This window comes from Ursus maritimus, unplaced genomic scaffold, assembly GCF_017311325.1.
Source record: "Ursus maritimus isolate PB19 unplaced genomic scaffold, ASM1731132v1 scaffold_13, whole genome shotgun sequence".
Taxonomy (NCBI): domain Eukaryota; kingdom Metazoa; phylum Chordata; class Mammalia; order Carnivora; family Ursidae; genus Ursus; species Ursus maritimus.
In genome coordinates, this window is record NW_024423675.1 from 1,142,683 (window position 1) to 1,170,375 (window position 27,693).

At 37.2% G+C, this 27,693-nt stretch overlaps 1 protein-coding gene across 2 annotated transcripts in view; it reads left to right on the forward strand.

Annotated features, from left to right (window-relative positions):
* ZNF292 (zinc finger protein 292) overlaps positions 1 to 11,110 on the forward strand; it is a 90,019-nt gene extending 78,909 nt beyond the window's left edge. For both annotated transcript variants that reach the window (XM_040627519.1, XM_040627520.1), the window contains one exon: positions 2,295 to 11,110. In XM_040627519.1, the coding sequence (XP_040483453.1) occupies positions 2,295 to 9,446 (7,152 nt within the window). In that variant the 3' untranslated portion in view covers positions 9,447 to 11,110. The remainder of the gene's footprint in view (positions 1 to 2,294) is intronic.
* The last annotated feature ends 16,583 nt before the right edge of the window (positions 11,111 to 27,693 follow it).

Consider the following 27,693-nt stretch of genomic DNA (forward strand, 5'->3'; position numbering starts at 1 on the left):
GAGGTAACCATTTAAAAATTTTAAAGCAGGGTAAGACATGATGCTGTGTGTGGATGGAGAAGGGCTGAATAGGGTGTACATGGGGGAACTAATCAGTCTGTAGGCCTCTGGTAGCTTTGGGCCAAGAATACTAGGCAATTAGTGGAAAGGAACAGAAAAGTGGGGGGTACCAAAGATAAAACCTTGTATCTTTCAGAAGGTTGCTTCATGATGGATCATTGTCAGTGGAGGTGAGTCTCTATTCCTCCTCTGAATTTTTAGCACTTAACTTTCTTCTGTTCCTGTCACTCTCAGACTTAAGTTGGTGTTATCAGTAACTTTTATTAACTAATGATATGAATTAAGTAGATTTTTATAGGCTAATTGTTTAATCACATATTTTATGGGAAATTATTAATTCAAACTCATCTTTAAAAACACTTGTTACTGCCTATAAACAATTTTTAATCACACACAAAGATGAAAAACTCACAAGAATAAAAACTTCGTTGTTCGTTGGCATTAAGATTTCACATTTAATTACAACATTAAGATATTTTTAAAGTAAATTTATTCAAAGCCATTTGCCCTTAATGAGTCGAAATGCACCCTTGAATCCGATAGCAGACTGTATTAGAATAGAACTGTTGAGTTTCTCTCTGAAATAATTTAAGTTGCATTTTCTAAGCAGTAAGTAGAATTTTTGAATCTGCTTTTGTTGTTTATAAAGGGATCTACAGTCACGTGACGGAATAGTTACAGTCATCTTCCTCAACACAGATGGCATCCACAAAACCTGCTTCCTGAATCCTTTCTTAAAGTCATTTCTTTCTCCATCATTTCCTGAATTTTCTAAATAAATACATCCTTTTCTAGAATTCTCGTCCTGTACATATTTACTAGTCCTTCTGGTATATGTCTTCATTATCACTTCAGATGATTTTTATGGTCGACTTGACCTTTGATTTCTCCAAGATGTCTTCTGATATGCACCTTTCCTCACCATATGCCTTTTTTTTCCTATTATGACAGAGGAGTGGCCTAATTATCCATTATTAGTAGTAGCCCCTAAGGCATGTAACAGAGGTGCAGATGTTTTACTGTAAACGTTTTCTGGCTCAGATTTATCTCAGAATAGTAGAAAATAACTATACAGGTTTGATGTAAGAGCTAGAGAAGTATGGTCCCACTTCTTTCCCTGTTGTCCTTTCCTCACTGTCACTTTTAAAAATAGGTCTCATACCTATTCTTGTCCATTTTCTTCTTGGTCTTTGTGCCCTTGCTTTTCCTAAAGTCAAGCCAATTTAGTATCCTCCCCTCACTTTCCTATTGGCCTACAAATCTAAGCTTCTGTTGTAGTAAAATATTTTATTTCCTTCTTAGCTTGTAACAATACAGACCCTATCAGGTTTTTTTTACTTACTTCTTTTCTGCCTGTGATCCTGTATAACACATACTCCATTCCCTTGAATGTGGCCACATCTTATAGCTGGCTTATTTCTTGTATTTATGTTCTCTCAGTCCTTTTAAAACCCATTTTTATCTCTTCACTACATACATCTTCAAATGACTCGTACCTTCATTACTGCTATCTTATAATGATAGTTCAAGATGCTAATTCAAAAGGAAAAATATTTATTGTGTCTTCTTGTACTTCTAATTTTTAAGGTGGTTCAACAATAAGGTATGTGATTTGGCATTCAGAGTCCCCCTATGAAGGATCAAATTACTTTATTCTGTTAAATGTGAAAATCTCCTTTCATTACTAGTAAGTTAGGAAATACGGGGACTTTCTCATGAGAGTTCTGTAATTGGGTTAAGAGAGTTTTTATTTCAGAAGGATTGTAAATACAAACTTAGGAAATAAGATTTGTGATAAAGTTGACATTTATTGATCACTTCCTATGTAACCAGACATACTAAACTATATCAGATACATTAGATACATAATACTCGTTAATGCTCACAGCAGTTTTATCAAGTTTAAATGCTGTTTTGATCTGTATTTTGTAAGTGGGCTGTGAACAGTTAGAGAAGGTAATAACTTCCAAGTTTGCCTAGCTGTATTTGATGATTTTATACCCAGGTCTTCTCTTTGTTCCCAGTGTTTATCCTTTCTCTGCAGTTCTTTACGGTTCATTTTGCGTGCGCGCGCATGCACACACAGCTAAGCTACAGTGCTTTAGAAAAGGCAGCATTTCATATGCTGCTGCAGAATTTGAGAATAGTAAACGCCAGTTTTAAAATTACTAAATTCACAAATCTGTGTTGGTTAGTATAGATTAAATTAACATTTCCTATTTGCTTTTTCACAGACTGAAGGGGCTGGACTTGCCACCTGTATAGAATTATGTGTAAAAGCCCTTCGTTTGGAATCTACAGAAAATACTGAAGTGAAAATATCTATTTGCAAGACCATTTCATGCTTGTTGCCTGATGATCTGGAAGTTAAACGTGCTTGTCAACTGAGTGAATTTCTTATTGAGCCTACAGTGGATGCATATTATGCTGTGGAAATGCTGTATAACCAGCCAGACCAGAAATATGATGAAGAGAATCTTCCAATACCAAATTCTCTACGCTGTGAGCTCTTACTTGTATTGAAAACTCAGTGGCCCTTTGATCCAGAATTCTGGGATTGGAAAACGTTAAAACGGCAATGTCTTGCATTAATGGGGGAGGAAGCATCTATTGTGTCTTCAATAGATGAACTAAATGACAGTGAAGTTTATGAGAAAGTAGTGGACTACCAGGAAGAGATTAAAGAAACTTCTATGAATGGACTTTCTGGTGGAATTGGTGCTAATTCTGGCCTTCTTAAAGACATCTGTGATGAAAAGCAGAAGAAGAGAGAGATAAAACAATTAAGAGAGAGGGGATTTATTTCTGCTAGGTTTAGGAATTGGCAAGCCTACATGCAGTATTGTGTGCTATGTGACAAAGAATTCCTTGGTCACAGAATAGTACGACATGCTCAAAAACATTACAAAGATGGGATTTACAGTTGCCCTATATGTGCAAAGAACTTCAATTCTAAAGAAACTTTTGTCCCTCATGTCACATTGCATGTTAAACAGTCTAGTAAAGAGAGACTAGCAGCTATGAAACCATTAAGAAGATTGGGGAGGCCACCTAAGATCACAACTACCAATGAGAATCAGAAGACTAATGCTGTGACCAAGCAGGAACAGCGGCCTATAAAAAAGAATAGTCTTTATTCAACAGACTTCATAGTGTTTAATGACAATGATGGTTCAGATGATGAGAATGATGACAAAGATAAATCTTATGAACCAGAAGTGATCCCAGTTCAGAAACCAGTACCTGTTAATGAATTTAATTGCCCTGTAACTTTTTGTAAAAAGGGCTTTAAGTACTTTAAAAATTTAATTGCTCATGTAAAGGGGCATAAGGATAATGAAGATGCCAAGCGCTTTCTTGAAATGCAAAGCAAAAAAGTCATTTGCCAGTACTGTAGACGGCATTTTGTAAGTGTTACTCATCTTAATGATCACCTACAAATGCACTGTGGCAGTAAACCATATATCTGTATACAGATGAAATGTAAGGCTGGTTTTAATAGTTACGCAGAGCTCTTAACACACCGAAAGGAACATCAAGTCTTTAGAGCAAAGTGTATGTTTCCTAAATGCGGCAGAATTTTTTCAGAAGCTTATTTACTGTATGATCATGAAGCACAGCATTATAATACCTATACTTGTAAGTTCACAGGTTGTGGTAAAGTTTATCGTTCTCAGAGTGAGCTGGAAAAGCACCTGGACGATCACAGTACTCCTGAGAAAGTGCTGCCTCCTGAAGACCAACGTACTTCATCTGGAGATTGTGTTCAGCCTTCTAAAGTGAATCCGAACACAGAAGTGAGCATCGAGAAAGAGAGGTCTGTGCTTCCTTCAGAAAATAACATTGAAAACACCTTACCTGCAGATAGAAGTGATGCTTGGGATAAAAGCAAAACAGAATCAGCTGTGGCCAAACAAGACCAGATTTCTGCATCAGAGCTCGGGCCAGCTGATGGACCATTGTCACATGGTTTGGAGAACCCTGTGACTACTCCTCTGCTTCAGGCCAGTGAAGTAGCTGTGTCCATTAAAGTGTCCCTCAATCAGGGGATCGAGGATAACTTTGGAAAGCAAGAAAACTCAACTGTGGAAGGCACTGGTGAATCACTGGTCACAAACTTACATACACCAGTTGAAAATACTTGTAACGATTTGTGTCGTCCAGGCTTTCAAGAAAGAAAAGAACAGGATTGCTTTAATGAAGCCCAGATTACTCAGAATTCTTTAGTAAATTCAGAAACCCTCAAAATAGGTGACCTTACCCCACAAAACTTAGAAAGACAAGTGAATAATCTGATGACCTTTTCTGTGCAAAATCAGGCAGGATTTCAAAACAGTTTACCAGCTTCCAAGTTTGAATGTGGAGGTAATGTTAAAACATCATCCAGTCTTTATAATTTACCTCTTAAGACATTGGAAAGTATCACATTTGTTCCACCACAGCCCAACCCAAGTAGTTCTTTAGGAACTCCATCAGTGCCTCCAAAAGCGCCAGTTCAGAAATTCAGTTGCCAGGTTGAGGGATGTACTCGAACCTATAATTCTTCACAGAGTATTGGGAAACACATGAAGACAGCACACCCTGACCAGTATGCTGCATTTAAAATGCAACGCAAAAGTAAAAAAGGTCAGAAGTCTAACAACTTAAATACACCAAATAATGGAAAGTTTGTTTATTTTTTGCCATCACAGGTGAGCAGCTCTAACAATGCATTTTTTACACCACAGACCAAAGCCAACGGGAATCCTACTTGTTCAAATCAGTTGCAGCATGTCTCGCCTTCCGTTTTTCCAGCTCATTTAACAAGTGTGTCAACTCCACTGTTGCCCTCAGTGGAAAGTGTCATAAATCCAAATATACCTTCTCAGGATAAAAATGAACAAGGTGGTGGTATTATATGTTCCCAAATGGAAAATTTATCTGCTACTACCTTGCCAGCACAAATGGAAGATCTAACCAAAACAGTTTTGCCTTTGAATATTGACAGTGGCTCAGATCCTTTCCTTCCTCTCCCTGCAGAAAGTAGTTCAATGTCTCTCTTCCCTTCACCAGCAGATAGTGGGGCTAATTCTGTTTTTTCCCAACTGGAAAATAATACAAATCATTTTTCCTCACAGATTGAAGGAAACACTAATTCCTCCTTTCTAAAGGGAGGTAATGGTGAAAATGCAGTTTTTCCTTCACAAGTCAATGTTGCAAATGACTTTAATAGCACCAGTGCCCAACAGTCTGGACCTGAAAAAGTTAAAAAAGACCGTGGGCGGGGCCCAAATGGGAAGGAAAGAAAACCCAAGCACAACAAAAGGGCTAAATGGCCCGCAATTATCAGAGATGGGAAATTTATCTGTAGCAGGTGTTACAGGGCTTTTACTAATCCCAGATCTCTGGGTGGACACTTGTCTAAGCGATCTTACTGTAAACCACTGGATGGAGCAGAAATTGCTCAAGAACTTCTACAGAATAATGGACAGCCTTCTCTTCTTGCCAGCATGATTCTCTCCACAAATGCAGTAAATTTGCAGCAGCCTCAACAATCTGCCTTCAATCCAGAAGCATGTTTTAAAGATCCATCGTTCCTGCAACTTCTTGCTGCTGAAAATCGCTCATCAGCATTTTTACCAAATACATTTCCTCGGACTGGTGTGACTGGCTTTAGTACCAGTGTTAGTCAAGAAGGAAGTGAAATTATTAAACAGGCTTTGGAAACTGCTGGCATTCCCAGTACATTTGAGGGTGCCGAAATGCTTTCTCATGTTCCAACAGGTTGTGTTTCAGATGCACAAGTAAATGCAACAGTGATGCCAAATCCACCTGTGCCTCCCCTGTTGCAAACTGTATGCCACCCAAACCCCCTGCTGACAAACCAGAATAGGACACCAAACTCCAAAACTTCCTCCATTGAGGAATGCAGCAGTTTGCCTGTTTTCCCAACAAATGACTTACTACTGAAGACCGTTGAAAATGGTTTGTGTTCTAGTTCATTCCCTAATTCTAATGGGCCATCACAAAATTTTGCCAGTAACAGTTCACGTGTTTCAGTTATAAGTGGTCCTCAGAACACGAGGTCTAGTCATTTAAATAAAAAGGGAAACAGTGCTTCAAAGAGAAGAAAGAAAGTTGCTCCTCCCCTAATTGCACCTAATGCTTCCCAAAACTTGGTAACAAGTGACTTAACGGCAATGGGACTTATAGCAAAGAGTATTGAGATACCAACTAGTAACCTCCATTCAAATGTAATTCCAAATTGTGAGCCTCAGGGTTTGGTGGAAAACCTAACACAGAAATTAAATAATGTTGACAATCAGTTATTTATTACTGATGTGAAAGAAAACTTTAAAACCAATCTAGAGTCCCATACAGTGTTAGCTCCTTTAACATTAAAAACTGAAAATGGTGATTCCCAAATGATGGCTTTGAATTCATGCACAACTTCAATAAATTCTGATTTGCAGATTTCTGAAGACAATGTCATACAAAACTTTGAAAAGACTCTTGAAATTATTAAAAGTGCTATGAATTCTCAGATACTTGAGGTAAAAAGTGGATCTCACGGTGTTGGTGAAACATCACAGAATGCTCAAATAAATTACAACATTCAGCTTCCTTCAGTAAACACTGTACAAAATAACAAGTTACCTGATTCTTCTCAGTTTTCTTCCTTCATAGGTGTCATACCAGCAAAAAGTAACATTCCTCCATCCGAAGTATTACACAAGGAGGATCAAATACAGGAAATTTTAGAAGGCTTGCAGAAATTAAAATTAGAAAATGACCTGTCCACTCCAGCATCTCAATGTGTACTAATAAATACATCAGTGACACTGACTCCCACTCCTGTTAAACCAATTCCAAATGTCACAGTTGTTCAGCCAGTTTCTGAAATGATTAGCAACATTCAGTTTAGTGACAAAGTTAATAAACCTTTTGTGTGTCAAAACCAGGGCTGTAATTACAGTGCTATGACAAAGGATGCTTTATTTAAACACTATGGTAAGATTCATCAGTACACTCCAGAGATGATTCTTGAAATTAAGAAGAATCAGTTGAAGTTTGCTCCATTTAAATGTGTAGTACCTACCTGTACAAAAACATTTACAAGAAATTCTAATCTCCGGGCACACTGCCAATTGGTCCATCATTTTACAACAGAAGAAATGGTAAAGTTAAAAATAAAAAGGCCTTATGGAAGAAAATCTCAGAGTGAAAATTTGTCAGCCCCACGAATTACACAAGTAAAAAGACAGCTAACTATGACAGAGGAAAATAAAAGGGAATTCCAGCCTGCTTTAGACTTGGGAGCAATGAAGGAAAATGCCCTCATTAATGTAGCAGTGATCCCAGAAAAACAACTTGTAGAAAAAAAAAGTCCTGAAAAAATAGAAAGTTCCTTGCAAGGGATCACACTTACTTCAGAACAATGTAATACAAATTCTCTCACAAACATACAAACCAAAGGACGGAAAATTAGGAGACTTAAAAAAGAAAAGGAAGAGAAAAAACGCAAGAAGCCAGTTTCTCCCTCCCTTGAGTTTCCAACAAGGTACAGTCCCTACAGACCTTATCGATGTGTTCACCAGGGTTGTTTTGCTGCTTTTACTATACAGCAAAACTTAATTCTGCATTACCAGGCTGTACACAAGTCAGATCTACCTGCATTTTCTGCAGAAGTTGAAGAAGAAGGTGAAGCTGGTAAGGAAAGTGAAGAAATTGAAACTAAACAGACTGTGAAAGAATTTCGGTGTCAGGTGAGTGACTGTTCTCGAATTTTCCAAGCAATTACTGGCCTGATACAGCACTACATGAAACTTCATGAAATGACTCCTGAGGAAATTGAAAGTATGACTGCTTCTGTGGATGTTGGAAAATTTCCATGTGACCAGTTAGAGTGTAAGTCTTCATTTACCACATATTTGAACTATGTTGTTCATCTTGAGGCAGATCATGGAATTGGGATAAGGGGAAGTAAAACTGAAGAAGATGGCATATACAAGTGTGACTGTGAAGGCTGTGACCGTATATATGCAACTCGGTCAAATCTCCTCCGACACATTTTTAATAAGCATAATGACAAACATAAAGCTCATTTGATTCGGCCAAGAAGATTAACACCTGGTCAGGAAAATATATCAAGCAAAGCAAACCAAGAAAAGACAAAGTCTAAGCATCGGGGGACAAAACACAGATCTGGAAAGGAAGGAATCAAAATGCCTAAGACGAAACGAAAGAAAAAAAATAATTTAGAAAACAAGACTGCAAAAATTGTGCAGATTGAAGAAAATAAGCCTTATTCTCTGAAACGTGGAAAGCACGTATATTCTATAAAGGCTAGAAATGATGCCTTATCTGAGTGTACAAGCAGATTTGTGACCCAGTATCCATGTATGATAAAAGGGTGTACATCAGTTGTTACAAGTGAAAGCAATATAATTAGACATTATAAATGCCATAAATTATCAAAGGCATTTACATCACAACACCGTAATCTTCTCATTGTCTTCAAACGGTGTTGCAACTCACAATTAAAGGACACTTCTGAACAAGAAGGTGGTAAGAGTGATGTGAAAAATTCTGATTCATGTGTATCAGAGAGCAACGATAACTCCAGAACAGCTACAGTTCTACAGAGGGAAAGTGAAAAAAACGAAAAAGACGAAATGGATGAGCTAACAGAATTATTTATTACAAAATTAATAAATGAAGACAATGCAAGTGTGGAGACCCAAGCTCATACCTCTTCAAATGTAAGTAATGATTTTCAGGAAAATAATCCCTGCCAGTCAGAAAAACAAAAAACAAGTAATTTGAAGAGAGTTAATAAAGAAAAAAATGTCTCCCAAAATAAAAAGAGAAAAGTTGAAAAAGCAGAACCAGCATCGGCAGTTGAGTTAAGTAGTACGCATAAAGAAGAAGAGACTGCTGTTGCAATTCAAACTACAGAGGAGCATCCTGCATCTTTTGACTGGAGCTCATTTAAACCAATGGGATTCGAAGTATCATTTCTGAAGTTTCTTGAGGAGTCTGCAGTGAAGCAGAAGAAAAATTCTGACAAAGACCATCCAAATAGTGGAAATAAGAAAGGATCCCATTCAAATTCAAGAAAAAATATTGATAAGACTGCTGTGACTAGTGGAAATCATGTATGTTCTTGTAAAGAAAGTGAAACCTTTGTACAGTTTGCCAATCCATCACAGCTTCAGTGCAGTGATAATGTAAAAATTGTTTTAGACAAGACTCTTAAAGATTGCACTGAACTTGTGTTAAAACAACTTCAGGAAATGAAACCTACCGTCAGTCTGACAAAACTTGAAGTACATTCAAATGATGCAGATGTGTCTGTTATGAAAGAAATTAGTATGGGTAAAGCCACAGGTAGAGGGCAGTGCTGATCACTAATGTACTTTAAATACATTATTTACGGTTTTATTTTAAATAGGAAGCCATCAAGCATGCTAGAATTGTGAAACTTTTTCATTAATTTTTGTTGACATGAATTAACCTGGCCAAAAAAAAAAGGAAAAAGAAAAAAAAAACATGACATTTGTCATGTAAAACTTTTTTTTTTTATCCCTATGGGACTTGAGGAACAGAATCAAAACTTCAGTTATTGTAAATAGTTGAGCTACACCTCAAATTTCTATTAGCCAGTTGCCCTTTCCATGAACTAAATTGAATTATCTGTGTGATTGATATGTTTCACCAGGTCACTGCTCATGTAGAACAGTAATCTTTGTAGATACCTTTTTTGTATATATTTATTATTGTAAATCATTTGCTGCCACCAGCAGTGTGTAAGTCTAAACTATTAAATGACACATTTATATTTGGAATTTTAATTTTTAACTAAGTGATCAAGTTTTTAAAACTGTTCTTTTATTGTTTTAAATTAAGAATTTTTTGAACTAAAAGTAGAAAGTCTGCCATAGTTCATTGATTTTTACATAAAACATTTATTTACAAGATCTCAAAATTACTTTTCACAAAGTAGGCACATTATATCAACACCTTGCTCTGCTTTGTAAATTTATCCTCCAGGATTTGGGGATGGTATTCATGTGAAATTATAGCAGATTCTTTAGCAGTTTCCTATAGCTACAGGTTTTTTCCAATGCTTCTAATTGGATATAGTTACTATGATTCCATGAAATATAATGGAAATGTGAATAAAGAATTTACTACATCAAAGATTTTAAACATTTGGTATTAAAAAAATCCTTTGTGAATGTGATAGAAACTAGTAGTGTGGAGCAGTGTAAATATTTGAGGTGGTGATTTGTGAAGTAGCCCAGTATTGCCTTAAATAAAATCACATTTCATTTCTTGTTTTATACATGTGATCTTACAAAGTTTTTTTTTTTCCATTTTCTGAGATTTATAGATTGGTGTATAGCTTTAAACTGTATAAACTTTTGTGGAAAGATTTTTTTAAACATTTTTATAAATCTTAAAATTGGTATCATCAAAGTGAGCCCATCTTGTGTTTATAAAATGCAAGAGTCTTAACATTTATAATTACATAGATGAAACACTTTCTATAAGGAAGTTGGATGTTTTGATTTTACTGTTTATAGATGTTAGATTGTACAGATTTGTATTTTCCCACCACATCTAATGATACTTTTTCATTAGATTGGTCTTCCAGAGCAGTATTAGTTGTTATAATTGATTATTTTGGTTATTCAGTATATAGTTAGCTCTTATAGTTTAGCTTTATTCACCATATTTATACTGTGGATTCATGGCAGAGACAGAGGTTATTTCAGGAGAGTTTATTACCTTCATTTGAAGTCCAACTAAAGTCAGTATGGGAAACAAAAGAAATCATCTTTTGAATTTACTTTTGTTTCTGTTTGCCATATATAGTAGCATTGATTTTTGACTTTGTGTTTGTTATAAACCAGTTGCATTCACAATATTAGCCTGAGATATTGATGATGTTGTAATAATATGAAAATGTGTATATTCCCTGTGCAACATCAGATTTGCAGGAAAAATGAAGCACTTAACTGAAATTGCTGGTACTCTGAATAAATAAGCATGGTCAAGGAGTGAATTATTTTCTTTTGGAAAGTATTTTTTTAAGTTTTATTAAAGCATTATAGTTTTATTTTTAGGACCTAATGGGTTATATTGAATAGTTGGTTTCACCTCCTTAAGGTTTATTACCAATATGCATAAAACTTGACACATTAAAATCCCTTCCCTTTGGTAAGCCCACTGTTATTTATTAAAATAAAAGTTGTTCTTATGGGTAATTAATACATGTTTTTTTTCCTAAATTAACAATAACTTAACTCTGAATAATTTTAATATTAAATTTTTGTTAACAACTGAATGTTTCTGTACAGTTTTCTTGGAAGTTGACCTAGCTCTTAAAGATAGACATTTGGCAAAACTGCCCTAAATAGTGCAGTAGCAAGTAGATTTATTTCTGGTGAGTGTAGTGATGAGGCACTGTTAAGTGAAAATACCATTGTATTGGGGCTTTTCTTTTGCTCATTAGCTCAAGAAAATTGACTCCTAGACATTTCTGTAATTGTTCTCCTACATGTCAGGAGAAAGTTTGCCAACATTGAGTTAATTTTTTTATATTCCAGGTACTGTTTGCTAAAAGTAATTATGGCAGAGTGGGCTTCTTAGCATGGAACAGAAAAATCAAGTTATGGTATAAAATATGAATTTATAGAACAGCATGTTGGTAAAATTTAATATGGAATGTGATGCCTAAGTATTAAAAAAGGAATCTTAAAGTATATATTTTTCATGTATACTTTTCCTCAGTCTATTGTCTTGAGATATTTTCTTCCTACAGCCTCCGTTTGCCTAGGTTTTATCATTTAAAAATGGATTTTTTTCCCCAAAGAATTTGAATCTACAGATCAGAACACGTTTTTTCAAAATGTATCTATCACGTGAAGTGAAACGGTAACAGTTTGGGAAATTTTCAGCAATGTTAAATTTAGCATAAATTATTTTGAAGGGCTAGGCAGAGGTCAAGTTTTGGCAAGGCAATTTTTTGATCATCAGGTAAGCAAACAGTTGGCTATAGCTATTAAGACTACATAAATACTATAGCTAGAGATATCAAAGGGAATGCTCTTTTGCTGGGGGGGTGGGGGTGTTCATGAAGGTCTGTAGAAAAGGTGAGTCTTGAAAGATAAATGACTAGTCCTTAGATGGTCATAGGGGAAATGGAAATTCCAGGTATGGAGGTATGATAAAGCAGCGTAGCGCATTTGCAGTATTGCAGGTGGTCTATGTGGAAAGATACGGGGTTGGAGAAGCTGAAGAGGAAATGGGCCAGATCATGAAGGTTCTTGTATGCCATATAGTGTTCAGTTTTGATTTACTAAGTGGTGACTGAATGCATTTAAGTTCAACAGTTTGAGCAGGTGCCAATTTTAAATAATTGGTATTATATAGAGGATTGGATAAGTTGGAAGTTAAAAGCAGGGAGACTTGAGGCAAAAAATGGTGTCGGCCAGAAGAAAAGATGTTAACAGAGTTGAGAAAGAGTAGAACTGTAAGGCACCCTTTTTCAAAGCGTTTATTGTAGTGAGATACTACCAGGTTGGAACGTCTGTCACCAAAGGTTTCTAAACTGCACGTTCTAGCTTGCTCTTAAAGAATCCAGTGCATAGTAGTGTATTAGAGACTGGAAGTTCTGTGCAGAGAACACATTAACTGTTAAATGATGGGAATTTTTCAGACTTAATTGACAATGAAAATATTTTTCTTTTTTGATGTTAATACTTAGATATATCCTACTAACTTAGTGTTCTAGGGAGCACATTTTAGGTAACACTCCTCTAAAATGACATTCATTAAACGAGGGCTGAGAATCAGCAGGTGTGTGCCCCAGTGCAGATTGTATCAGCTATTTACAAATGGCGATTTTTCTGATTGGCCAATTTGTCCATTCCAACTGATAAGTTTCACATGTCCTTTTATAACAGTTTTTAATTTTATATTGTTTGTTATCTGTGCCTCCCAACACTACCTACCTCTCAGTGAACAAAATGATAGTATCTGCTTTATTTCTCTATGGGTTTGCTCATTTGAGGTGCTTCATTTCAGTGATCTGCTCTCCATAAATGGGAGCCCTACATGATCACTTCCATACTTGGAATTCAGATTCCCTTTGTCCAGCCACAAACTGCTATCCTACCTGCTTGGGATATCTCCACTAAAAAAATAATTCTACCTCATCGCAACTAGTCAGTTAATCCTACCACCTTCTCATTGTTCATCTGCTCACCATGTCTTCAACTTGTCCTACTTAAGAGACTAGTTCCCTCTGTTACATCCACTTCTTTGCAGGTATCCTCAGACCATGCCCCCTCTCTGTGTTATGATCTAGAACAATTTCAAAACCTTCTGTCTGCTCTTGAGCAGTTGAATGGGAGGAAATTGTTACAACAGGCAAGTTTATAATCTCAAAGAGACTCAAAACTGGCAGTTTTTCTGCAGTGTTATTGTAATAACTTGCTTCCACAAACTTAAATGACTTTTTTTTTTCTCCAGTTTTTCTACTCCCCTCATTAATGCCCTTTTAATCACATTTTGCTGAGAAAATAGAAAAAATGTGACAGGAATTTTCTCCACTTTTCACCACCAGATTTATGAGCCCATCTATAGATCTGCATGCTTATCAAAAAATCAGTCCTTCCTAACCTCAAAAACTTTGAATTAGGTACTCTGTCTTCATCAAACTTTCTCCTACTAGATCCTTTTCAACAGTCTATATATGTGTCCTAGTAGCTCCTGTTCTTAATAAAAGGAGGTGGGAAGGGCGATTCCATCTAACTGTAATCCCTTGTATTTGGTTCCCATCAGAGCTAATCTGAGTTGTCAAACATTCCATTTCTTTTCATTTAGTCCCACTTTATATATCCCCACAACTGTTCTGAAATTGCTTTCATCAGGATCATTCTCTTCCATGCTGCCATATTTGTTCTTTTTTCTGCTCATTCACTGCTTTAGGAGCATTCTGCAGGGTTGATGACTTACTCTTGGAAATACTCTCTTGGTTATCTTCCCTTTTCTGGCTGCTGCTTCATTGAGTCCAACCCTACTTCCTCTCCCAATACCTCACCTTGGCTTATCGCGTGTGTATGTTTCCACTCTCTCTCTGGATGATTTAGTCTGTTCTCTGGCATTCAGTATGAATCTTCTGTCACACCCAAATTTATACCTCTAAGAACAAACTTTTCATAGTTCCAGGCTTGTAATTTCAACTGCCTACCTCAGTTAAACTAACACCTCCAAATCATTTCTTTCTCTACCCCATCTTCAATCTGTTCATCTTCCAGTATTCCTTGTCTGGATAAGTGAAATCACTACCTAGGTTTCTCAATCTCTGTTCTCTAACATATGGTAACCAATTCACACCCTTTCTCTATGTTTGGTCACAATTACAGGGATTTTTGTCTCAAGCAAAAAAGGAACCCACTTCTCATCCAAATCATTTCTTGCCTAGACCACTGTAACATTCTCCTTATGAGCTTTCTTCCAGAATATTCCCCACCAAACAGCTAGGTTAATTTTTTTTTTAATGTAATTTTAGTGGGTCTGAGGGGAGTGGGTGGAGAAAGGAAATTTTTTCTTCACATTGCCCTTTGAATAAGGTGTTTGTTTTACTATGATGCCTGCCTATCTAAATACATCTTGTTGCTCTCCTTTGCCCATTGTGTTCTAGCCACATTGCTTTCGTTTGAGTTTGTCAAACCAACCAGGCTCTTTCACATCTCAAGGCCCTTGCACTAGTTGTTCCTTCTGCTTGGAATGCTATATTTTACTGTGTACTAACTCACTCATTCTTTAGGCCTTAGACCTCAGCCTCATTAACCATTACTCCATTGCAGCACTCAACTTTCCTTGATAGCGTTTATCAGGTTATAATTGCTTTTTTATTCTGTGCCAAAGAACAATCCGCAACCTTGGACATAGTACATATTTAGTGGTAGTAAAAACAACTTGAATGCTTAAATGGGGGATAAAGAGAATTGATTCTGACTTTCCTAGAGCTCCGAGTCTACACAATTGCTATAATTATTAGTGCTAAGGGCATTGTAAGAATATATAATAGGGTAAGAATTTGATGCTATGTAGTCTGGTGAAGGAAAGCAGTTAATAAAGACTTCTCTAAAGCAGGAGATAAGGAGAGGGAAGTTAGAGAAAACTCCAGGCTGTTTTTTGAAGTTCATTTTCTGGTGAGGAAGTGGAGTGTTCCTGTGGAAAATTCAAGGAGACCAGTTAAGGAGGCTGTCCCAAGTTGTCCAGGGAAAAGCGAATACTGTCTTGAAGAGTGGTGATGGCTGAAGGAGAGAAGTGAATGGACTTGAGAGATCTAGAATAGTTGACAGGACATGATCATTATGGGTTTTGGGAAAAGAGGATAGAAATGGAGAAAATTTGCAGGTTTTTGGTTTTAGTGGGTCTGAGGGGAGTGGATGGAGAAAGGAAATTTTTTTATTTAGGTAGGGAAGGATAAAAGAGCAGTTTTGTGAATTGATGATTGCCTAAGGGAAGAATATATAGAAAAGGATCCAGGACCTAACTGAGAAACTCAGAATTTCAAAGTACATTAAAAGAGAAATAGGAAAAAATCATGAGACTTGTAGGATGGGACAATTTCAAGGTGTCATATTCTGCTGAGATAAGGGAATTGTAAAGTATCCTTTGGATTTAGCGGTGGGAAAGTAATCCATGATCTTTGCAATTACTTAGTTTGAGTGGAAGTCAGTTCGAGAAGTGTAGAGAGCAAGTGTAAACACCTATTTTGGTGTTTTATTGAAATAAAAAAAAAAAAGAGGAATGATACAGTGGTAGCTAGAGTGTCATGGAGTCCAACCAGTTTTTTACAGTATAGGCAAATCAAGCATATTCAAGTTCCATTGAGGATTTGGTAGAGAGGGGTTAAGTTCCAATGAGAAGGATTTGGTGGGGGGGGGGGGGTTAAGATGTGAAAAGTAGCATATGTTGTAAAATTCTTAAGTTTTGGCTTGAGTAATTGTGAATGGTGACTCTGTATGTCAAAGTAATACAGAAGGAATAGGGTTGGAAGAACGGTTAATATTGAGTTTGAGGTTCTTATAGGTCATTAAGGCAGAGAGGAATAGTGATAAGTTCTTTATAGGGGTCTGAAACTACAGTTGTGGACTTTGATCCCTTGAATACAAGTATCTTGGATTCTGTCTCACGGGCATTTTGCTTAGAAATCTGAGATAGAGTGAGCACTTACTACATTTTGCTGGAATTGGAAGAAAGAGCAAGCATGAAGGGAATGATAAATCACCAAGGAGAGAACCGTGAGGAACACCAACACTTTGCGGGCAGAAAAAAAGAAACTAGCAAAGACGACTTGGAAAGGAAGGTTTAAGTTAGGTGAGGACCAGGAATGGAGGTAAGGGTATGGGGCATTATGGAAGCTGGAGGAGAATAATGAAGGGTAGTTGGTCCTGTATTGTGCCACTGGGAGATCATTAATAAAGAGGCTACTAAAATTAATCTTTGATCTTTAAGAAGTTTTAGTGGATGTCAAGTGATGGATGTTTGTCTAGTTATATTCAATTGGTGAATGAGCTAAGGAAGTCAAGGCAATGAATTATTTAAGTGTCTTGCACAAAGGAAAAGGAAATGGGTCAGTGCTTTCCCACATTTAAAGGATTTTGAGATGAATCTTGAATATTTGTGGATTCTGGGGAGGTAGCTGTTAAAGAGATAGAAGTTTAGAGTAGTAGATGGAACCTGCTCCTAAGAACGCAGGTTAGAAATACTAGCTGTACACAATTAAAAGGACATCTCTTAGACTATTGTTTTGGGTTTTTTAAAAAAGATTTTATTTATTTATTTGACAGAGCTCAAGCGGAGGGAGAGGGAGAAGCAGGCTCCCCACTGAGCAGGGATCCCGATGTTGGTCTTGATCCCAGAACCCTGGGATCATGATCTGAGCCGAAGGCAGATGCTCAACCGATGGAGCCACCCAGGCGCCCTACTCTTAGACTGTTGTTAAATAGAAATGTTGAGCTCCTTGTCATCAAGAAAGGAAACAGAAATGTACAGAATAGCAAGCCTTGGAAGAGTAGGAAACCAAGGTTTAAATTAAAGGTTTGAGTTGAAGAGTAAGAGAAGGAGCTAAGTAGCAGATATAAAAGGATTACTGATAGCATTCAGCACAGCTGAGTTGAGAACATGATCTTGTAGTGGCACCATCTGTATGATTATGTAATATTTCCAGTACTCTTCCTCAACTTGAATGGAGGAGAAAGAGAAGAGTTTGAATAGTCCTGGCAGGAGTAAATACATCGATGAATTAGGCCCAATTAGAGAAGGAAACAAAGCCAAAAGGACTGAAGAGAAGAGAGTGGTCAAGGGACTGGAGGTCTTTGTGGCACCAAAGAGAGAGTATAATGGGAATAAAGCCAAGATTTAGGTATGAAACACCAGGGCATTGAAATTTGTGAAATTGAAATTAAGTGTTTGGAAATGGCTATAGTAGATTGCTGAATTAGAATGTAGATGAGAGTTGTTGGAGTTGAAAATTTTAAAGAATTTTTGTCTAATTTATTGAATGGACTGTGTACAGAAGATATCCCTAGTAGGAACTGGGTATAAGGAGACAGAGTCAAGTGCTGACGTCCTTAATTAAGGTTTGTCAGGGAGAATGCTTCCAGGCTAAGTGGAACACGTAAGGAGTTTGGGAAAGTAGTTTCTTGTATCCTCTTGGCCCAGAAGTCTTACGAAATCCAGATTCAGTTAAGGTTACAGAATACAAATTTGTGAAGTGGCAAACAGTCCTAGAGATAACTCTTTAAAGAACATAATTAATAGAATTTGAAAGGCTTAAGCGGAAGTCAGGGGGAAAGGAATTCGAATAGTAAGAATGGAGGTAGTAGGGAGAGGGCATTTTTAGTGACCAAGAGGAGAGAAACTTTGAATACTTCTTCAAGACCAAGGCTACAAGTCTAACAAGAACCTGCTCTTTCTAGCTCTCCAGGCCTAGGTCCCATGTATCAGATCTGCTAATGATAGTAACAGTTAATATTTCTTGGCTGCTAGTATGTGCTAGACTGTGCTTAAGAAAGTTCCTTGTATTTCCATTTATTCTAACATTAATTCTTAGGTGCTAATATTCTCATTTTAAGATGAAATTGCGTAAGGTGAGGAAAGGCTAAGTATCTTGCCTAAGAGTTACACAGCTAGTATGTGGCATAGCCAAGAGTTGAAACCATGTTCCTTGACTCCGGGGCTTGTATATGCCTTTATTTGGAAAGCATAGGCAGCCAAATGAAATAACAAGTTGCTCAATGTCTTTATTTGGAATGATGTAAAAATTGTCGTGGTTGCTGAAAAGAATTCCCCCCCCAGGTGATTAGTAGATAATTTGTAAATGATATTTTTAATGTTATATACGTACATACATACATATGTATATTTGTTGTTGTTTACGGTTAATCAATATTGACTCCAAAGGGGGAAAAAAGATGAACTTCTGGAATCACATCTGCACTGTGAAGAAGGTAGCTGTGTTGTTGAAGGTAGGGAGCACAGAACAACAAAGGGCTCACTACTAGAGATCTTTGCTACAGCCGTGTACTCTTAAACCAAAGAAGCTAAGAGAAAGGGAAGTAAGCAGTTGTGGAGGGGTAGAATGGATTCTGACCAGCTCTCTTCTCACTCTATAGTCAGTGTATTGGGAGCCCTGTAATTGAAACAAGTAGTCCGATGTTTTGTTTGCTGCCATTTCAGCTTCTAGGTTCTTGTGTTCCCTCAAAGAACTATGGGCATGTCAAAAGGATATTCACTATGCAGGCTGCCCTTAAAACTGCCTTTGGTACTACCATCTCTAGATTCCCTAATAAAAATCCCTGTTACCCAGGACAGGTTGGAGAAGAGGAAAGGGACGTCAGGGTGATAGTGATACCCCTCATGTGCTGTGGTCCCTCCGTAGCAGTGAAGTGTTTAAGTCCCTGGGGTTTTGAGGACAGAGTAGCTTTCAAACTATTAAGGAGCAGATCACACCAGGAAATTCTTCATTGGGAACAGGCACCTAGGAGTCACCCCTACAAGGAGAGTGACCCCTTCTCACCAAGCTAAAGTAAATCCTTTTATGTGGAGGCTTCAAGATGTTAACCAACACCTAAACACTTAAGGTTGGGAAAGGGGATGGGGTATACAAAGAATCTCTTACATATTTGAAAAAACATTTCTGTAATCAATACAGTCCAAACATTCAAGTCATTTTGGCAATTCCTGTTACCTCCAACCCTAAAACACAGCTGTAAACAAATTATTATTACATTTACTTATTTGAAAATTTCAAAACAATCCTTAAAAGTATTTACTAAACCTACTTAACAGCTTCTTAAAGCTGGAGCATTACAAGGTTTTTCTCAAGTATATGTGCTCTCAAAAGGAATTTGCTCATCCTGTGACGGCATTTGGGTGGTGGTCTCACCTTATTTAGGCAGTTTAAAATGGAATTCTCAAGCCCTGCCCCATAAGAGGAATAGAAAAAGTAGCAACCATTTTATAGATGAGGGCAGTGACATGGAGAAATGTAATGACTTGTAATAACAAACCTACAAAACAGGTCTGACCCCTCGCTTAGAATGCTTTCTTTACTGTCCGGCTGGCTGAAAAGCAGAAGGATGAATGTGGAGAGTGTCAGGATTATAGAGTGAAAATTATCATTGCAATTATGGGAGGCAGTGCAATATACTTATGAGTAAATAAGGCAAAATTTTAAGTTCTGTCACATGTCGTGGTATATGTTGATGGTCTTACACTTCAAAAATAAGGTTTCTTAACGTAATCTACATGTTACCAGTATAAAATGAGAAACTAAAGCAATTCTAGTTTCTTCCAGTAAAATCTTGATCCTACACCAGCTCCCCAGCCAAAGTTGATGAGCCAGAAGTATGAAAGGCAACAGCTGTTCTGCTAGAAGTGAAATGACCAGAATCATCCAGAATGTTCTGTATAATGGTGTGAGCCTTTCTACCACAAAATGGTAGGTTGTGTGTAATCACTGAGATTTTAACTGTGTTATTCTTTTTCTCTAAGCCAATATTCCCAACAATGAGAGAAAAATTGAATTTTGATTTTAAAATTGTTGGCAGAAACCCAGTCCTACAGGTTGGATACATTTTTTTTTTTTCTTTCCCTTTTCATTGACCAAGCTGTAGAATCGGTGTAGGCAGCTTTTCTCAGAAGTACAGCTCTGAAGCAAAGGGCAGACGTGCTCCATTCATCAGAGCCTTCCGGTCTTCGGCAACACTGAGTTGGGCAGGCAGGGGAGCAACAGTTAAGGAGCTGAGCTCAGAGATCCTGGAAGGGAGGTTTGGGAAGCCAAAGACTGAAATCTGGCGTTCCCTGTCTCATAAGGGCAATAGATGATATTTAATAAACAGTTGTGTCAGACCTCTGAGTTCATTATATGTCAACTCATTTAATCACAGCCATAGAAAGGAAGTAGCTGGTATTGGAGGTAATTGTCACAGTTTTTATTCATATGTCACCACCTGACTCATCTATTCTTAGAGACCCATATGTTCTTACTGAGGTTAAACCTAGACTACTGCTTGAAGGAAAATTTAAATTGTAGTCACAATGGTATATATGTGCGTGTACACACACACGTATGTATACCTTCAGCAGAGAAAGCAAACATTGTAGTCGATTTTATAATTCTGTCAGAATGGGAAGAAAGACCATGTCACTATTTTGATTTGGTAAAATCTACATCTCAATCCTGTTAAAACCTTGCTTTCCCATCTTTATCAGAGGCCATGTTCATATTGACTTCACCAAAAAAAAATTACGTACACTCCTTCTCAGCAAACGTATGCATGTTCTATTCAATAAATATTCAGATGTTTTTTAAGTACTTGTCTCTCAGAGCATATTTTTTTTTAATTAGGTGATTCACTTGTAGCTGCCAGCATTTGTGTTTCTGACTACAGGTTTGTCAACCTTTGCTGGCGTGAAGTTGGACTGGGAGTGAAATTGGATGTGCACCCAACGTACATGCTGCATAGTATAAAACAAATGAAAAAGTGGATGTGTGGAGTGTGTGGTGGTCAGATACTGAGTTGCACAGGAATAAGAGGCCACAAGATGGCAAGCTAACATAGGAAATGTGGTGTAGAGCGAAGCTCTAGAAATTGAAACAAATTACTTTTCCATTTTTTATTTATACGTTATAAAGGACATGGGCTAAGATGTCATTTATATTTTTGAGTACTTAACGATAAATTGAACAGTTATTGAAGTACAGTTTTGAAAATTGGGAAATGAGTATGATGTATGTTTTTTAATAGACCACCATTTATAATGAAACAGGCTAGAGTGACCTTGCATGTATTATATGTATTTTTAACTATCGAAAACAGCAAAAAATCTTGTTTTGACAAGAAGGTGGTCACACTGCTACCTCTACATGCAAAGGAGACTTGGAAATGTACATTTTTTTTTTTAAGCTGGGCACATTGTCATTCCCAACAAAATCGGAATTTAGTTGACCACTAAGGTAAAAAACAACAACAAAAAACAACGGAGTGCAATGCAGTTGGTTATTTTATGCGATACCAATGTTCCAAAGATCTTTGAAACAACTTTGTACAGAAAACTTCTGAAAGACTAGATTTGGAGTTAAAAAAAAAAATCCTGTATTCTTACTCCATCACTTTATGTAATGATTAGGCAAGTCACTTCCATCATTCTGAGTTGTACTCTTCTCATTATAAGCATTTCAAAAGATTTCTTCCATTCCAGAATACCATGATTTTTTTAGTTCATGCAACATAGCTGGCTGTAAGATTCATGAATATGTTAATGGTTGCTGAGCTACTACTGTGGGTTAAGCCTTGAGGGTACAATGGCAAAGGATATGGCTCTTGCCCACATTCAGTATGCTCGTAATTTAGAGGGGGATACAAATGCACAAGCAAATTATATAGGGATAAGTGATATAATAAAGCCATGTATTGTTAATTACAATATCTAACATGAAAAAAATAATCTCCATTTACCAACGCTTTGCATGGATCATCTTTAATCTGGTTAACAAGCTATGACATATGTATGATTTATCCCCATTTTACATTTTTAAAAAATGCTCTCTGGTAGAAATATTTGATCCAAGCCTTGAAATGAAATTATATTTTTCAAGGTGGAGAAAAGAATGAAATTATAGAAAATATTAAGTACCTTACATGTTACTACGATGCCATGATTATAAAGAAGATAAATCTTGGGATGCCTGGGTGGCTTAGTCGGTTAAGTGTCTGCCTTTGGCTCAGGTCATGGTCCCAGGGTCCTGGGATCGAGTCCTGGGATCAAGTCCCAGGTCAGACTCCTTGCTCAATTGGGAGTCTGCTTCTCTCTCTGTCCCTCCACCTGCTTGTGTTCTCTCTCTCTCTCTCTGTCTTTCTCTCACTCTGATAAATAAAATCTTTAAAAAAAAGATAAATCTTGTTATAATCAGTTCTATGAAACTGCCTAAGTTGTTTAAAGAGGTGTCTTATTGTACATTAAATTTGTTTTTTAAAGGTGATTCTCTATGAGAGATCTTTCTATGGTGTCAGGTTTATATAATGAGATAACCAATACAAAGTCTTATTTTGCCATTACCCAGTATACTCTAGGTATGAGAGCCATAGAATCTTCGAGAGGCAAAAGGACATTTGGAGATCGTTTAGCTATATACCTGCCGTACAATTCAGGAATATTCTTGATCATCTCTCTCAGTGTTAGGGTTCTCACTACTTTACCGGGCAGTCATTTTATTTTGAGGCCGTTCGAATTAATAGAATATTTCTATAGTAGATAAAAATGTTTGTCTCTTTGATATTCACCAATTAGTCCTGGTTCTGAAACATTGGAACATGCAATAAGCTATTTCTCTTTCAAGATTGGGAAAATCATTCCCTATAGTCCGGACACAAACTTCCAACAAGAAGTTTTCAATTCAATTTCAAAACAAGTTTAACTTGTTTTCAATAGTCTTATACTACACTTTGCTCATTTCTAAGGCATAAGCTTAAACTCCAAGGACTTTATGTCATGAACTAATATCAATCCTTGTCTCATATTAAAGTTTTAAATCTTGATGCAGAATGACTATGTGTTCCATTTCATCTGACTTGTTCTGAACAAAATTCCACTGAGATTTTTAATCATGTTTTATGTCTGACATTCAACATACTGGTCATTTCTTTTGTGTTCGGTAGATATAAGCATATCTTCTGTGTCTTCAACCCAATCACTAACATGAATGTAGTCAGGAGCTATTTTTGGTGATAAGTAAAGGAGCCTAACAAGGCAATGGCTTACATCAGGTAGGAGTTCTCTCTCACATAACAACAAAAACAAAAGCATGGAAATAGTGACTTCAGAGCTAATATGGCGATTCCATGACAGATGGCGGCAAATGTCCCAGGAGCTGTCTTTCTGCTGCTTCATGCATAAGGTCATGCTTCCATCCTCAAAGTCCCCTCATGGTAGAAAGATGTTTACTGCAGCTCTAGCTGTGGTGTCTCAGGCAGGAAGGGGATGGGGAGTGAAAAAGAAGCTTCAAGCTATGTCAGCCCTACTTTTTAACTTTCCCCAAAGCATTGGTCAAAAAATCTTGTTTTGACCAGAGGATTTCACATTGCTACTTTTACAGGGAAAGGAGACCTGGAAACATGACTTTTTAGTTGGGGACATTGCCACCTCCAACAAAATCAGATTCTTTTAGGTGAAGAGGAGTAAATGGTTGGGTCCACAAAAGAAGGAAGAAGCAAGAGGAACAGATTTTTTCCCCAAGAAACCTTGAACTTCTAAGTACCAGGGACCTATACTGTGGGGATACAGGATATGAAAAGATGAATAAGACAACCTTCACCTTAGCCACAGTGAGTGGTTTTTAATGTCATCATCAAATTAATGTAATTAGAAGTCATTTTGTCCGAGAAGATTGGTTTATCGCATTTGCTAGTCTTCTGTAGAAAGTCAAATCTCAAGTTACTGCACTGACTCGCCTTTGAAATAAATGCTTTATAAATGAAAGCACTTGTTTAACCTAATGACTGATACTTCTTTTAGTTACAAGGGATTGGTGATCATCAATTTAGTTAATGAAATTTTTATAGCAAGAAAGTGAAATGGGATTGCTTAATATTTGTCTTCTCTGGACCCAGTATATTGCACAGAGTTCAACAGTGACCTTTTCCTAAAGGATAGAAAACTGGAGTCCACTTCTTCAATTTCCTTTTATTCTGTACAGACAGCTCTATACCACAGCCATCTGTCCATCTCTACTCTGACAGCATTAATGTCTGAAAAAAAATTTTCAAGACAAAAAAAATTAACAAGTTATGTATATTACTTTTCTCTGAACAATATTCTTTAATAGAAAATTAAATCTCCATAGTAGGGGAAGAATCAGATACTTCACCTTTAAGTAGATGGGAATGTTGACCTATTTGGGTAACATCAGAATTCATTTTACTCTGTTTTCAAACAGAATATATGGATACATCACAGCCTTTTAAATAATAATCTTTATCTTCTTAGAATAGGAAAATTTCCCTGACTCAGTAGGAACAAGATAGGTCTGTGGAAAATTCTCAGAACTCCCCACAATTACCATTGTCCTCTACAGCTGAAGGAAGATTCGCTCTGTGAGAAAAGACCCAATTTTATACTAAAGAAAGAGCTTCTGGTAGGTTTCTCTCAGAACACCGCCCTTGGGATTTTGTCATAAAATCCAAAGGAATGCTGACACTTTTTGCCTTTACATGGTCCACCACTGGTTCTTTCCTCGCCAATTTTTTTTTTTTACAGAAGTGGGATGCACCCTCTCTTTTATGCTCTCTGCAATATTAAATATACAAACAAAATAAAATACGAACTAGGAATAAGTTGGCATTGATATTTGAGAAAGGTGTGCTACGCATGGGATGGGATGGGGCACTTTGGGCTTTTAATTGCTTTGTTTTCTTTATTAAAATTTTAAGAACAAAAATTAGTGAAACAAAAGATTTATAAAGAAAAAATTCACCTCTTCTTTATCGTAAATAATTTGGAGATCCTTTCACATTTCTCCCCCTATTCACACAAACGTTCTGTACGTACACACATGTAAGTTAGGATGCTCAATACCTAAAAAGGGAAGAGTAAGAGCAAGAGAAGTGTCCTACCTCCTCTTTTTCTTAATTGTACAGGAAAGAAATGTATGAAGACATGGTTTTATTAGGATTCTTCCATTTTCAAGATACAGAAAGCCTGTTTAAACCAGTTTAAGCAAAAATGGGGAATTTATCTTTCATATTACTAAACTGCAGAAAGCAGGGTTGGAGGGGAGCCTGTGTCGAGGACAGCAGGATTGAAAAGTTCAGACATCCCCAGGTCTTTGCCATTTTCTCCTCTCCTCTTAACTTTGCAGTCTTTCTGTCTTAAGGAAGTTGGTTTGATTTCCTTGGGAAGACTGGAACCATAGGCACTTGCACCCGTAGACATTCTTTCATATAAGCACTGAAAAAAAAAATTCCCTCCAGCTCCAATGAGAAGAAACCCTGTGACCACAGACAAAATCTGCAACCAGAAAGATTTTGGGGATGAGTGCTAGAGAGCCAAAATAGCTCAGGAATGGCTTGAATGAAATTAAGAAGACACCTGTTTAGTGATCCGGGAGGCCTGATGAGGTGAGAAAGTGGTTTAAGGCAGAGCCGTGGTTGATTGTTAATTCTGCTTTTACTAGATGTATATCCCTGGAAAAAAAATGACTGAATTTTGGGGTCTCGCTTTCTTCATCTCTAAGGTTATTGTCTGCTTTCTGAGCACCACTCTTGTAGGGGGGTCAAGTGAGGTGACCATGTCAATGCAGGACACAGGTGTGAGCTACTCCCCCATCTTCACCTCCAAGCTCCTCCATGAAAGTGGAGATTTTCTTGAGGCAGGAATTATTTATCTCTGAAGGTACATAGCACAGTGTCTTGTTCTTATTGATTATAGCTCAATAAATATTAATTTATTGATAAGAGAATAAAGATGCCAAAATTTAAATGCCAGTTTCTCTCAGTCAAATGCTTTGGGGCTTCACTGGCACCAAGACAATTTCGAGTATTCTTACAGGAAACTCATTTTGTAAACTAATTAAGCTTAAAGGAGAAAAAAAAAATCACTCCCCTTCCTGTCTAAACAACTTCGTTCACAGTCCTTGCCTCCTGTTACCTTTCCATCTCCTCTCCACGCGAAGTGGGAAAGCAAGGCATGCATATGTCTCACCAATCGTTTTCCCTTGTTGTCATAACTGATGTTAAGAGGCCGAGCTCCTCAAAAACATTTTTGGCAGCAAACTTATCCTCAGACTGAAAAATCGTCTCCATTCCAGTTCTGTGCACTAAAACTCTATTTTCTAGATTCTGTGCCATGATCTGGGCCCCAAAAACCTTAAAATTCTTTAACTCCCTATTACTGTCAAAAATTTATGTATTTCTTTAAGTCTTTCAGTGGTTACCTGCATTTGTGAAGGTGAGGTAAGCTCATGAGTGCGACAGTGAGCGACCTGAGGCATAAATTGAAAGATGGGGAAAACCACAAAGTACAGCTTTCTCTGTGTTGTCCAAGGCACAGTCGTTAAGACAGATTATGGCCACTGTTGGTGACACAGTTTGTAGATAATGACAGAAATAACCTTCATTATGCATGAATCGCAGTGGCTTTCTGCTGAAGAGGGCAGGGCCATGGAAGACATCAGTTTTAGTGAAAATTACATTTTTAATGCACTGACCTCATTAAAAAATTCCCAGTGGAGAAGAATGATTTCTGAGCTATCCCTACCAAGCAGGGTTGCAAGTCGTGTTCTAAAACTGTCAGAAAAGGTTTATTTCACTGAGTATTATCAAATACTCAGTGCAGTCAAGTAACAAAATGACAGACAACACAACAAAACCACTTCATTTTCATCCTGGAGAAATGCACATCCATCAGAGTATTAAATCCAAAGATGATGTATCTGTGATTTTTTTTTTTTTAAATAAGAAAGTAAGGGGTGCCTGGGTGAGTCAGTCAGTTGAGCCTCTGATTCTTGATTTCTGTTCAGGTCATAATCTCAGGGTCATGAGATCAAGCCCCGTGTCAGGCTCCATGCTGGACGTGGAGCCTGCTTAAGATTCTCTTCCTCACCTCTACCTCCCACCCACCACCCTCATGTTCACGTGCTTGCTCTCTCTCTCTCTTAAAAACAAAAACAAAACCTAGAAGCTAGGCTCCAAATCAAGTAATAATAAACATTTTAATTTTTTTTACATTTTTCACACCAATGTAAAAGCATAGTACACATTTTATTATCTATTCTATTAAAAGAGAGGTACTAGTAAATTGCCGGCCAACCATGATATATTGTATAATACATTCTGAATTCCTGATTATAGAAAGGTTCAACAAATACAGAAATTTACAAAATATTTCAGTGTTCAGTGGTAGAAGTGTCAAGTAATTATGAAGTTGGGTATGTTCTCTTTTTGAGTCCTACCCTGCCCCCGGTCAATGTATTCGGTAGGACCTGCCTTCCCATGTGACTCTAGAGTGACCCTTTCAGGTGTCAGGCTTAAGCAGAATATCTCTTGGTAATATGTGTATCCCTCT